This window comes from Panthera tigris, chromosome A1, assembly GCF_018350195.1.
Source record: "Panthera tigris isolate Pti1 chromosome A1, P.tigris_Pti1_mat1.1, whole genome shotgun sequence".
NCBI classification, from domain to species: domain Eukaryota; kingdom Metazoa; phylum Chordata; class Mammalia; order Carnivora; family Felidae; genus Panthera; species Panthera tigris.
The window spans coordinates 14,883,965-14,898,312 of record NC_056660.1 but is presented as its reverse complement, the minus strand read 5'-3'; the positions used below and the strand labels follow the sequence as shown (position 1 = coordinate 14,898,312).

At 40.2% G+C, this 14,348-nt stretch overlaps 1 protein-coding gene across 2 annotated transcripts in view; it reads left to right on the top strand.

Annotated features, from left to right (window-relative positions):
- The first annotated feature begins 5,870 nt into the window (after positions 1 to 5,870).
- Positions 5,871 to 14,348, top strand: part of LOC102967108 (spermatogenesis- and oogenesis-specific basic helix-loop-helix-containing protein 2) — a 54,240-nt gene continuing 45,762 nt past the window's right edge. For both annotated transcript variants that reach the window (XM_042956906.1, XM_042956870.1), the window contains exon 1: positions 5,871 to 6,113. In XM_042956906.1, coding sequence (XP_042812840.1) covers positions 5,910 to 6,113 — 204 coding nt within the window. In that variant the 5' untranslated portion in view covers positions 5,871 to 5,909. The remainder of the gene's footprint in view (positions 6,114 to 14,348) is intronic.

Sequence of the window (14,348 nt, the reverse complement as noted above, 5' to 3'; positions counted from 1 at the left end):
GCAGCTACCTTGCAGCTATTTGAAATAATAGGTTAGGGTGTAAATCTAATACTCATAATCTGATCTTTGCCATAAGGCTGTCTTAGTGGCTCCTGTTGGTCAAAATGCTTCTCAGTCTTATCTCTTGCTTTTTGGGGTCTAAAGGTATTGGCCTTTCCAACCCTCTAATGCCCCAGATTTCTAGATTCTCCCTCAGATTCTTTCTATTCCTTTTCATTTCTCCTTGCAAACTGGCTAATAATATCCCAAGCTAATTTTTTCTTCTGTCCTGTCAAAGGCAGTCAGTAACATCCATCACAAATTGGTAGTAGTAGATTTTTTTGAACATCTTTTCCTTGACTTACAGGTTTGGTAACCGCTTGGACCTCTGGGATATAACAGGGATGTCCAGGCCTTCTCTTTCATGCTTGTTTCCCTGCCTCCCCTGCAGATCTGCTAAGTTAATGCCACAAGCCTTGTTTTATTTTACTATTTTGTTAATGCAGCACCTAAATTCAAGTTATTCTGAATTATGACTACAAGAAACAATTCCAAACTTCAGAGGCTTAACACAAAGGTTTATTTCTTTCTCAGGGCACAATCCATTTAGGTTTTAGTAGTTAAAAAAAATCAATAAGTAAGTAGTCTTTATATCTTGGGAGAGAGAAAAGAGAATGGAAATGGGAGAGGCACATAAAAAAGATTTCAAAATTATTGGCAGTATGTGTTAGGTGGGGTCACAGGTATATACACATTCATATACTTTATATTGTATATCTGTAATATATCTACACTTGGATGTGTATGAAATTTTCCATAATAAAAAAATTTACACTAGCTGACTATACATCTAAATATTTACAAGGAAGGTGTGAACTACATTCTTTTTTCCTTCACCTTGTCCTCCACCTTCACATATAAGAAACTTCTCTCCTTTAAGACTGTCTGGATTGTTTGTGTAGAAATTCCTCATGACTTTGACTTGGTAGTCATTGTGACCAAAGAAAAAATAGTTATTTTGTAACTATGTGATAGGCTCAGGTAGTAGAGGCCTAATCAATAACCCCAGGCTGCTTCTAATGGTTCTGCTGTTTTGTTGCGCTGGGAGGATGCCCTCCAAATTAACCAGTGTGGCTGGCCTCGCTCTGAAATCAGTGTGACAGAGCCCCCTCATCCAGAATTATAGTGTCACTTTGGTATAGCTCCACATTACCTTGCAAAGACTTATGGTTAATAAGGCAAATATACATCATTTTAATTTGGTAGAACTAACTCCTAGTTTTGAAAATATATTGGTATATTGGATGATGAGAAAATTGTCACATCTTAGTGCAATTGATTGCAGGACATCACTAGAAGTTGCTATTTTCTGACCTTTATCACTGCCTACTAGCAATAGTTCCTACTTCATTGGGGGAAAACAGGTATTTATTGATCACCTTCTATATACTAGATACCAGGATATGAAGTCTAGTAAAACAACCTCTGCCTTAACATTCTACTGAAACAGAGTTCTACTTGTTGAACAGAGGTATAAAATGGAATTAGGAATTCTTTGAGAATTTTCCTGTCTCCCCAGATTACCCACAAAAGGAGAACGTGAGTCAGACGGTAGTGTGGGAGAGAAAGCCAGGACAAAGAATGCTCAGGGAATGTGGTTGTCAGAACTGAACTTGCTGGTTAGGAGAACTGAGCCAGAGGCAAGAAGGAGGCATGTGGGCAGGAGAGGTCCTACCCTCTTTGACACAGGGATCCCAGGGCAAGTAAAGTTTTTAGGCTGAGGTCAGAATCAAAGAACAAGGCATAGATGAATTAGCAGCTGGGAAGGATCAGGGGAAATACCCAGGGGAGTTCCCCAGTCAATGACCTGTGCTCACAGATGTTTGCTGGCCAATACTGTCCTTTAGAAGTAGTTCAGGATGTCTTAAGCCTTCAAGTGATTGATCCCATTGACCCTGCAGTTCCAGAGAATGTGGTTAGTCTGATTGTGGAGTTCCTACACTGGACACTGTTGGGGGAAATCCAAGGACACTGTCAGGGAATAGAAACAAATCTAGTCAACTTGATTAAAAGCTGAATCTAGAAAGCCAAATCGGTGAGGTAACATGGGCCCTAATGCCACACTGAAGAATGGGAATTTAATTAGGTAAACATAGGTGTCTTTGCACATTTTTAAATATGGGAAGGATGGGATTGAAAGTCATCTTTCATTTTTCCTGGGCCACAACCAACACAATTTATACTAGTTCCAACTTTGAGATACCAAGCTTATCATTTTGATGCACACGATATTTTTTCCTTTCCTCCAAACCTTGTCTTTTTGTTTCCACTACAAAATGAGTGGCATTATGAAATAGAGGACAGATCATAGCCAGAAAGACCTGATTCCAAGTCCACATATACCAGTCAACTTCTAAAGTAACTTTAATTCATGCTTCAAATAAGTGCCTGCTATGAGCCAGACCAACGTGATGGAAGTGGATAGTACACACAGATCCTCTGTCTTAGGGGAGAAAGATAAGGAAAAACAAACACATATGCTTTCTAATATAGAAAAGTGATATGAAAAATAAAGTAAGAGGTTAGATTCTGACAGGGAATGTTTGAGGAGGTGACATCATAACAAAAATTTAAATGAAATGGAGCAATCTGGGGGGAAGACAGGTAAGAACATTACAAACAGAAGGAAGAACAAAGGCAGAGTGCTTTGCACTTATCTGGTATTCTCAGAAGAAGGCAGTGTGACTAGAGGTCTTGAAAGGTCATAAGAATGGTAAGAGATAAGGTTGGAGGGGGAGAGTCATAAAGTCTTGCTGGACATAGAAAAGAATTTGGATTTTTTTCTGAAGGAATGATTTTGAGAAGAGGAGTTAATATTTCAACTTATATTTTAAAAGATTATTCTGGCTATTCTATAATGGACCTGCAAGGAGGAGGGGGAAGATGGCATAAGTGGAAGCAAAAATCACCTTCCTCAGTTAACATTATGAAAATATCCTTGCTTGTAATCCTATATAGAACTCAATGGTTAGTCAAGTTAGGGTGGACTCCTGGATTTAATATTCCAAGGATAATGTAAGCACGGTGTTTAAAATGTTCTTTTAACAGATTTAAAAAGTGAGTTTTGGGGGGAAATGAATAAAGTTTTACACCATAAAATGTCCAAGGGGACTAAAACAAGATCTGGTCTCTAGCTTAGAGACCCCTCTTCTGGGTTCTTCTTGCCCTGTTTGCCACACACACAAAAACCTGCCACAGATATGGAGGCTGACAACTATAAATTACCTTTCCCCCCTTCATTCGGAGCTCAGATCTTTGGAGAAATGGTCTCCTCTGAGCCCACCGGTGTGAAGTAAATCTCTGATCCACCAAGGTCTCCAAGTGCTGCTTGGTTTTTCCGCCAGCGTTCCAGCCTGGTTCTGTAACAAGTTCAGTGCACTGCTAAATGTAAAAATTATCAGTGAAAATTATTGCAATTAGTTAATTCTCTGGCTTCCAACTTCTATGGTTACAGTTCTACTTATGAGAACATTGTTTGGGCCTTACCATCTTTGAAAGGGAAGGCAATTAGGTCATCTCTAGGGTCTTGTCGAGTTCTAAATTTCTGTGTTTCTGAGAACAAGCCAAGTAATAACAATACTGGAGAGAGCTTTCTATATTAGTTTCTGTAAAAAGCTGGATGGAAAAATTCCTAACATTTCAAGCATAGGTCCTTTACAAGAGCTCATTTGAACAGACCATGTATACTGTAGTACTTAGAAACCTATTCAAGGTTGTATCATATTGTGAAAAATACACAATTGGAAGGGAAAATAATGTAAAGTGCATACTATGAATGCTAATAATCTTAAATGACTAGGATACTATTTTTTTTTTTTTTATGTATTTATTTTGAGAGAGAGAGAAGGAGTGCTGGGGAGGGGCAGAGAGAGAGGGAAAGAGAGAATTCCACCCTGTCAGCACAGAGCCTGACATGGCGCTTGAACCCATGAACTGTGAGATCATGACCTAAGGTGAAATTAAGAGTTTGTCCCTTAACTAACTGAGCTACTTAGGCGCCCCAGAACATCATTTTTAAAGAAGCAACTTGATTTTGAGTGCAAGTTTTAAAATATATTCCTCTGTGTAAAATTATTCTTGTCCTATTTTATAATTCATCATATTCAGTTTTCCATCAAGAGTATAAGTAGCATATTGTTATTTTGGGGAACCACAGAGAGCATCCATCTGCCCATTTTTCTGCCCAGTAATAGGAGTATGATTCAAGAATGTTAAAGGTGACAAAAAATTACATGGTTTGCATTCTATGTTATAACTTAGAAGGTTTAGAGTAGTTTCTCAACCTCAGCACTCAGAACATTTTGGGCCAGATAATTCTGTTATAGGAGGCTGTCCTTGTGCATTGCAGAATGTTTAGCAGCAAGCATCCCTGACTCCTGCCCATTAGAAGCCAGTTGTGATGACCAAAAAAATGTCTCCAGACATTGGCAAATATCCCTTGGGGGTCAAAATCACCCTCAGTTGTTTTCAAGTAGATGCCTGCTCACTTATAAAGTAAGCTTGTTTTTGTCTTTCTTTTAGATTTGAAACTATTAAAATATCTCAAATTAATTCTTAGGGAACTTGTGATGATCTTATATTACGGATCCTGGAGAAATTTATTATTTTTTATTGCTTCCTCCAACACATAATCGGAGGGTTGATTTCTTCCTCTCACATAAACTTAGGGGCATTGTCCCCTCAAATTTAAAAACAATGAGTCTGTGTCAGTTCCAACAATGTCTTTGTTAGTATTAGAATCAGATTTGCTTATCTAGACCCCTGGAGCAGTGCCCTGATTACCATAGAGAGGGGAAATGCTCAAAGCTGTCTCAGTTCACACCCACCCAGGGCTTGGGCTTGGCTTCACCTTGGTCCAATATGGGTTAGCAAAGTGCCTCAGAGATGTTTATCTAGACACTCAGTTCCTGATTAACTGGAAAAGCGATAAAGAGCCAAAATCATAACTATTAAAATGTGAACATTTACTTCCCAAAACATTGCAGAATGATTTCATCAGAAATTTATCTGCGCCTTTTCTTCCCATCAAAATCAGAGCATCACAGCAATATTTTTGACACCCTCTCCTGGTCAAAATTAGGGCTTCAGAGCACTGCAGGACCTGCTCAGGAAATCAAAGCTTGCCCAAGAAAGCAGGCACTGATAATTCAAGTGGAGCACGTTTGTATTATATGTTAAGTGAGATCAAGAATCTAGGGAAATCTAAAGTGACAATTACCATATACCATCTTCTCCCTCACTCTCCTGCCGTCCCGGCGCCCCGCCCCCAACCCCAATTTCTAGCAATGGAAAAATCAGGAACAATAGTAAAGACCATAAGAGAAAGGATCCCCTACAGCTCCTGGCACTCAACAGATCTAAATAAAACGTCCAGCCAAGGCTGAATGAAGTGAGTTACACAGCAGCTACCAGAAGACTTTCTAATTGTCCAAGTTTCTCAGTTGAGAAAATGGGGACAAGGCTGAGTCACCGGACAAAATGAAATACTTCTAAAATATTTAATTTCTTTGGAACGAAAACGCCATAACAGCACTCGCCTTCTCTAGCTTCTACATGTTTGTCTAGGGAAAAAAACCAAAAAACCGCTTGCTGATCCAAAAGATACCCTAAAGATTTTTAGAGCAGCCTGAGGCGAGGCAGTGCTTCCGCCTTCTCCTGGCAGTTCTACTAAGGCCTGGGGCCGTGACCTCCCTGAGCGTGGGACGGGGACTGGGGCCGGGACTGTGGGTGGGCAGCGTGCCACCAAGGGCCCCCAAGGGCACCCCGGACAGCCCCTCCCGGCAGCCCCCGGGAGCCCCTCCCCCAGCCCAGGTCCCGCGGGGCCCCTTGGAGCAGGCTGCGGCACCCCCAGGTGCACGGCCCCGGGCGTCATGGCCACTTTAAGGCGGGCCTGGGGCGTGCGCGCCCACAGCTGCGGGCCGCGAGACCCATCAGCGCGGCCCGAGCCGGCGTCCCGGACGCGGCGGCTCGGCCGAGCTCCTCCTGCGGTGAGGCTGCCCCAGGACCCGGCACGTGGGCAACAGGCCATGGCGGCCTCAATTACCCGCCCGGAGCGCGGCCGAGTCTCTGGCCAGGTAAGAGGCAGAGGAGGAGGAGGAAGGGGCGGCAGCTGCGTTGATCACCGCGCGCGGGCCCTGGGCCGGGTGGCCCCCTAGGCCCGCACAGGCATCTCTCATTCAGGGGACGCCGGAGGAGCGCGGCGCCGGGAGGGCCACTTCCAGGGGCGCGAGCCGGCGTCCGAGGGCGTGGGTGGGGGGGTCCCGCCCGGACCGAGTCGCCCAGGGCGGGAGGCCGAACTGAGCTGTTTTCCACAGGCCTGCCCCTGTGGCCCTCGGCACCGGCCAAACTCCGCTTTTCTAGCCGACCGCTCGGAGGGTTAGCCGGGAGCGAAACCTAGTAGGTGTCTGCACAGAATGTGAATGACGACAACTTTGGTTTTACTTTGAATGCGGGGAAGTTTATTTAACATGGGGAAATTTATTTTGAGCATTCTTGTCTCCGCACAGCTTGGCAGGCTTTTTTCAGTTTGCTTACGGGCACGGGGTCCAAAAAGTCCTCGCACGTCCTTCCTCGGGCTTCCACCCAAACAGGCAGTTGTGCCTGGAAACCAAAGCCGTTGGCGGGAAAAGGCATCTGTGCTGTTCACACGTCCTCCCACCTCCAGGGGACTCAAAAAGCCCGCTGGCCTCTTTTGAAGGCACCTGATTTATCTTCCCCTTAGCAGAAAGAAGCACAGGATCATTTCCGTGACTGTTGTAGATAGAAAATGAAAGGTGATGATAAGCTTTCTAGAAGGAAGGCATAAAACCTCCCCCACCCCAGAGAGCAAGGCAAGCTGGTGTTGGCTTTCTTATTTGACGTATCTTGGTAGAGAAATAGGAGAGGCGAGCCTCTTGGGCTGCCTGAAGTTTTTTAGCCCTAGAATGTTCTGCATACTTAAATCTCCTCTGCTTTAAGCACAAGCTTTCTGAAATTACCACTTTGAAGTGGACCGGTTTAATAGGTTTTCTTAATTATTTCAGAATGGAGGCACCTCTTTAAACTCAAAGGAAAAATAGTATTTTAAGGTGCGGGATTAGGCAAAGCTACACGAAATGGAACTCTGAGTGAAATATCTGATTATCTAGTAGTGCATGAACAATCTCGGCTTCCTACCCTTAAGAAAGTCTGAAGCCCCAACTGAATCTTTTGTTTGCATTTGAAGAGCAGCTCGATCAGTTTCTCCAGATAGAGCTGTTTAAATCCCTTGACTCTTGGGGAAACTCCAGGCCAACCATTGCCCTGTGAGAGCGTTGGCCCATGCAGCTGCTGCTGATTGTCAGCACTGCTCCTGGCGATAAGAGTGACATAAATAACAACTCACTAAAATGTAGGAGTGATTTGCTTTAAGCACTTCAGCACCTGCTGTTACTAATTAAGGGTTTAGCCTGCCGCACATTGCAAATGGAAATCCAGTGTTTTCAACATTGTAGAGACTAGAGTGCCCTGAGTGGTACTGTGATTTAGAAATCAAACTGAGTGGATAAAGACCAGTGGTGATGATGATGTCGAAATCTAAAAACTGCCCACACTTCAGAGATCTACACCAAGGTGTTAGTAGTATTTATCCCCAAGTGTGAAATTACAAATGCTTTTTATTTCCTCGTTAGGCTTTAAAAATTTTTTTCCTATCTTTCCCAATGAATATGTATTCCTTTTTTTTTTTTTTTTTAAATAAAAGGTGCAGTAATCAATTCAAATAGAAAAAAAAAAATCCCACCACACGAAGTTAAGCATCCGTTGAAGTTGTGATACTCAGGTGAAAATCTTGGATATACTAGAAAAGACAGTTTCCCAAAGCAGAATATACTAGAAAGTTTTGTTCATTTCCCTTTTATTATTGCTATCAGTGGATTTTTCTCATCACCTGTGTTCATATTATATTGCCAACAAGATATTTTTAACTTAATGAATATTCAGATTTAAGTTGATTAGAAGCTATTCAGTTAATTCGAGTTACCTTGGGATAGTGGACTAGGGCAGTGTTCTAATTTGTCTGATTATTAACATTCCACGTGTGCTATGGCATTGATTTTGTAGGGCAGAGGAGGAAGCCTTTGGCAGGAGAGCAAGTCCCTTCTTTCTACAGCTGCTTTTTTTTTTTTTTTAAGTTTATTTATTTTGAGAGAGAGAGAGAGAGTGAGTGGGGAGGGTAGGAGGGGCAGAGTGAGAAGGAGAGAGAATCCCAGACACTGGGATTCTGTCAGTGCAGAGCCTGATGGGAGGCTCTAACTCATGTACCATGAGATCATGGCCTGAGCCAAAGTCGGATGCTGAACCTACTGAGCCACCCAGGCACCCCTCCAGAGCTGCTGTTACTCTGTGAAATGCCTTGCACCATGACACAGAACTATAGACTCCTGTGCAAAACAGCCTGTTACTGGTACTGCACCTTCTCATCCCTTTCTGGATTTTTCCTACTTCCTCTCAGATTTCTCTCCAGTACCTGTGTCCTGCCCTTCAGAGCTTACTCTTGACTTCTCCATAATACTAACTGAGAGATTCTGGGGGAGTTGGACACTGAGCCTCAGCAGGGAATATTGCAGTCAGAAGCATCAGAGCTAGTAGGAAAGGGTTTAAGTTAGCAGCTGGTTTTTGTTATTCAAGGCTTACCTTTTATTTACTGTGGGCCCTGTTTCCCCTTCTCTATGGCTAAAGTAATGCAAAGACCCATTTGATTTAGGGCTGTCTTCAGACGCATTTTCTTTTCCCCTTCTACTTCTTCCCTTCTCCATCATATTGATTTGATGTTGTCTCTGCTCAGGTTTGATATTATTGAGAAAACATGGCAATACCACCTACAGGGCATCGTACCAACATTTCTTCCTATAACAGTCAGGATTTAAGTATTTTCAACTCCCAGATGAGGATCACTAGTATCTTACTCAAAACCACTAGTAAGTGGCTGACCTAGGCGACAGACCCTGGTCTATGTGCATGGAAAGCCTTTGCCCTCTTCCCACACTGCATCCAGCTGTTTAAAGAGAATCAGTAGTAGCTTTGGTGGAACTGAGACGCATTCTTTCTGTGCTCCAAAGAATGAAAGCTATTCTTAGTAGCAGAAAAAAAGGATTACTAGAATGTCAGCCCCATGAAGGCAGGACCCTCTCTGTCCACTTTGCGTTCCCAGTACAGCATCTGCCTTGTAGTAAGGGCTCAAAAAACATCTGTGGAGAGAATAAATAGATATCAGTCAAACTTAAGCAGATGCAAAGTGGTGGGTGTTTTAAAGGAAAGAGAAAATAAATCTTGGTAGAAAGCTTTACAAGTTATTCATAGCCCAGGACACCTTGTTTTATATGTGTTATTTTAGTGTAATTATTATTAGCTCCCCCTTTCATTCTCAAAAGTATCTCAGTTTGGAAGGTTAATTAAATGATTAGTTTTGGACGTTCATAGGTTTAGTTAACCAGGTGAATTAAAAAACAAAACTATAATCCTTTTGTGACCACTTGTTAATGAGCATTTCAATTCTTGGCATTTTGTTCACAAGGGAATATATTGATGGAAGTAATCCTGTGCTACCATGGAGCTTCACAAACAATCCGCACACAAAAGCATCACGGTGGTTTTTTTTGAGTCCCACGTTGCTCCTAAAGCGCTATTGGAAATGTGAGATGTTTATAAAATGAAAAGGAAACGCACTAAAGGGTCGTGATATTTTCTACTGTAGAAATTCCAAATTTCAAAGCTCATTTGAAAGTGTTTTGCTGTCTTCTTAGATCATAGGGCATTTGAGGGCAGTGGAAAGAAATAAGGTGGTGACATGGGTTGATATTAAGCTATTGAAAGGCTGTGCTAAAGAGTTTGAATTCTTATCCTGTTTGAAACAGGGTGGGGCAGGTAAATCCGATTGACTCCTGATGAGGAATGGAGTGCACATGTCAACTTCCTGGTCTGACCCTGACCCAGAGCAGGAGATACTTAAACATGTGCTGATACCTTCAGCAAGAAAAAATCATGGGGGGAAAAAAAAGGTGTGTGTGTGGCAGGGGGAGCAGGGAGCAGGTATTCCAAATTAGAGGTCCAAGAGTAACCTAACCAAATGTAATGCATAGTCCTTCTTGGGATCTTGGTTTGAACAAAGCAGCTTGTCTCTGACCATGAAGAAAAAAAACCACAGGAAAACTTGAAACTTAGAAAGCAGATGGAATGAAATTGCCACTAAAAGAAAAGTAGAAAAACCACAGCTTAAAAGACCTAAAGAAGAAGGGCAAAGGCAAAAACAGTACTAACAGTAGCTCTGGCTGAATGTTAGAAGAAACAGATGAAAGTTGACCAGAGGGTGCTCACCTGGTGATAAATTAGCTGTATGCAGAGCACCTGGGCCACGTGGGCCTCTGCATTTCTTTACCCCTTGACTCTCCCAGTTCACACCTACTTCATCCTAAAGAGAATGGACGACATATGGCCCCCGGGTTCCTGGTGTTGGTCATTTCCAGATCTTTATAACTGACGAGGAGGCAGCTCTGCCCAGGAGGGAAATAAACTATTGTTGCTTGGCCTTCAGAGTAATGCCTGCCATTATTATTATTTTGACAATTAGCTGGTCTGCTCTCTGCTCTCCAGCCTTGCTTCCACTGTCCTGCCCACTTACGCCAAACCCCAGTCAGTTGTCCCTTCAAAGGAGGCAGCCGCTGAGATTACTTATACACATTGACTTAGTCCTTGATTCATATTTATGTTCAAATAACCAAGGATCTCCAGACATTAACAGAACTAGACACAAATGCAGCCACTGGACACAACTATTCCAGAGACAAGTTAGTAAGGGGATATAACAAACTTAAAATTCTAATTTGTATTCTCAGTGAGGATATCACATCCTAAAAATAGCAGGATATGAAGAATTACCAAAAATGAAAAATCTTAGAAGGGAGCAATTCACATTAAACGAACTGAAATTATAACAATCTTTGCAAGGACTTAAGACTGAGCTGGTGATATGAAAAATAAAGTTAAGGGACTGTCTCTGAGAGAAGCTGAGCCATGAAGGATCAATTGTGGATGTCCTGCATCTAGGAGAGATGAAGACAGGAGGAAATAGAGAGACAGAAGGAAACTTCCAAAGCCAAAGATCCACTGAGTGCCAGGTAGGATGAATAAGATCTATATCCAGACACATTCTCCCAAACTATCGGAACCCACAGCATAATGAGAAAAGCACTGAAAGGAAAGCAAAGCAGCTTATTTTTATTAACAACTGGATGCCAGAAGAAAATGGACCAATAGCTTCAAGGTTCAGAGGCAGGGGATTTTGACCTTGGAAGTATTTACCAGGTAGGGGCGCCTGGGTGGCTCAGTCGATTAAGTGTCCGACTTCAGCTCAGGTCACAATCTCGCAGTCCGTGAGTTCGAGCCCCGCGTCAGGCTCTGTGCTGACAGCCTGGAGCCTGTTTCAGATTCTGTGTCTCCCTCTCTCTCTGACCCTCCCCCGTTCATGCTGTCTCTCCCTGTCTCAAAAATAAATAAATGTTTAAAAAAAAAAAAAAAAGAAGTATTTACCAGGTAAAACTGGCACTGAATTGTGGGCCCAAATGCCACTATTAAGTAATAGAAATAAGGGCCTTAACTCCCAAAGTAATGTAGGAACAGCAGGAGGGGAAAAAGGAAAATTCCATCAGCCTAACAGAAGGCATAAGGAAAAATAAACAAAATTACTATGGATAGGAAATGTGAAATAACAAATGAAGGGAATAAGACCACTTTAGGTTAAGTTATAAATGTTTCACAATTAATGTTATTACTTGATATTAATGTACATTAGTTAATGCCATTAATGAAATTAATTAAATTCCTATATTAAAACTAAAGTCACATATCGTGAAAAGAAACCTAAAAATTCAGATATATTCTATTTACAAAATTCACACAAAATCAAAATGATATATAGAAAAGCTCAAAATAAAGAGATATGAAAAACTACTGTATACCAGAAAAAAATTTCAAGTAAAAAACATTAAAAAGGACAAAGAATATTTCATATATATAGTTTTCTGTCCATATAACAGACATAATTATCAATATATGATATTCTTGATATAGTATTTAAAATATGCTATATAACGTGTTATTTAATATATATTAAATATTATGTTTTATGTGAATATAATTATCATGAATCTTTATATATCTAACCCCAAATTAGAGTCTATAGTTGGAGAAATTGATAAATTCACAAACCATAATTAGAAAGGAGAGATGTTGATACATGCCATAAGCTGAAACTTCAAGTAGACCTAAAGTAAGAAAGAAAACAATTAACAAGTTCTGTGCCCAGCAGAAAATACACATTATTTTCAAGTATCCATGGAACATTAACAAAAAATGACTATGTATTACACCACAAAGAAAATAAATTCTAAGAAGTAGTCATGCAGGATACATTCACTGTTGACAATGCACTGAAAGAAGAAATTTTGTCAATAGACAAAAAAATTAAGAACCAAAACCAAAAATATCATAATCTTGAAAATTAAAAACATTTTTATATAGATGTTTAATGCAACTCCTAGGTTAAAATGGAAGTATAAAGTGAAATTACATACTAGCAATGAATGAACACAAACGTAATATACATGAAAATCTGTGGGGTACAGTAGAATGCCACTTGGAGGACTGTGCCATCCAAAAGCACTTTATGCAGTGATGACAATATTCTATGTCTGATATGGCAGCCATTTGTCATACATAGATATGGAGCACTTGAAATGAGGCTAGTGTAACTGAAGTGAGTTTCAAACTTTAATTTTAGTTAACATAAGTGTAAATAAATTGCCACATGTGGCTATCATTTGGACCACGCAGTTCTATAGTCTCTAATAAAGCATTACCATAAAAAAGAAGATAGAAAAGATTTATTATGTATTAATTTCCAGTTAGCAAGAATAACTCAACACAAATAGTAAGCATTATATACATTTAAAAATTAATACATTTGAAAAGATAGATAAAATAGAATTAAAAAAATATATGAACAAAATTCACTTAAGGGAGAAAATTTAAATTTACTGGTAGTCATTAAGGAACTGTAAAAGATACTCTAAAACCCATCTCTCTAAATGGCCTCAGGCCCAGATTCTGCAGACATGCTGTTTACCTAAATTTCAAGAAGCAGATAATTCGGTTTTATAAAATATTCAAGACCATAAAATAATATTGAAGCTTTCTGTTTTACTCTTCAAAGCTGGCATAATCCTGATGATACCCAACCCAGATAAGACAATATAATGAAACAAAATCGTATCCTATTTTGCTCATGAATATAGATGGAAAAATTTAAAATAATACGAATGAATTTAGTCTATTACACATTATGTATAGGTTTATCCCAGCAAGGCGATGATGGCTTGTCATTAGGAAATCTGTTAATGTAATTCACCACCTAACAGAATAAAGGAGAAAAAATATGATCATGTTGATATTAAAATATTTAATAAATTTCAGCACCCATTTCTGATTTAAAATTCTTATCCTCCAAGTAGAAAGAAACTTCTTTAACTTGGTAGAGGGTAGTGACCAAAAACCTTCTGCATCATATTTAGTGGTAAAAACATTTCAAATATTCCCACTAAACTCAGGAACAAAGTAAGAATACCCATTGTTACTCCTTATATTCACCATTGTTTTGGATTTCTAGCCAGTGCTTTAAGATCAGTGAATAAAAAGCATAAATTCTGGGTGTAGAGACAAAAATGTCATTTTTGAAAACTGAATGATTATTTATATTCCTAGAAAATTCAGAAGAATCAACTAAAGTATATTGAAACTAAAGAGAGAGTACCATAAGTTTCTTGAAGCAGATTCCTCATACAGAAGTCAGTAGCTCTGTCTGTGTTGTCTATAATCAATCAGAAAATACAGTGAGAAAAGCTATCCCCTTTACAATGACTCCTCAACTTTCAAATATCTAGCAATAAACATGAGGACATGTGCAGAATCTGTATGAAGGTTACATTTAAAAAAGACCTGAGTTCTCTAAGTCCTACTTCCTAAATAGGGAGATTTAATACTGGAATGATATTCCCTAATTAATCTGTAAAGTAAATGCAGCCACAATCAACATTTTAACAGGCTTCTTTATGGAACTTGACAACCTGATGCTAAAATTCTGTTGGAGGAGAAATTGTGGGAAATATCTAAGAACCAAATTGAAGGATAGCAAGGAGGGAACGATAAGCTCTATCAAATATAAAAGATATAAAAAGCTAGCAATTAGTGTCGTATTAATTAGGAATAGGCAAATAGATCAGTGGGTCAGAATGAAGCCC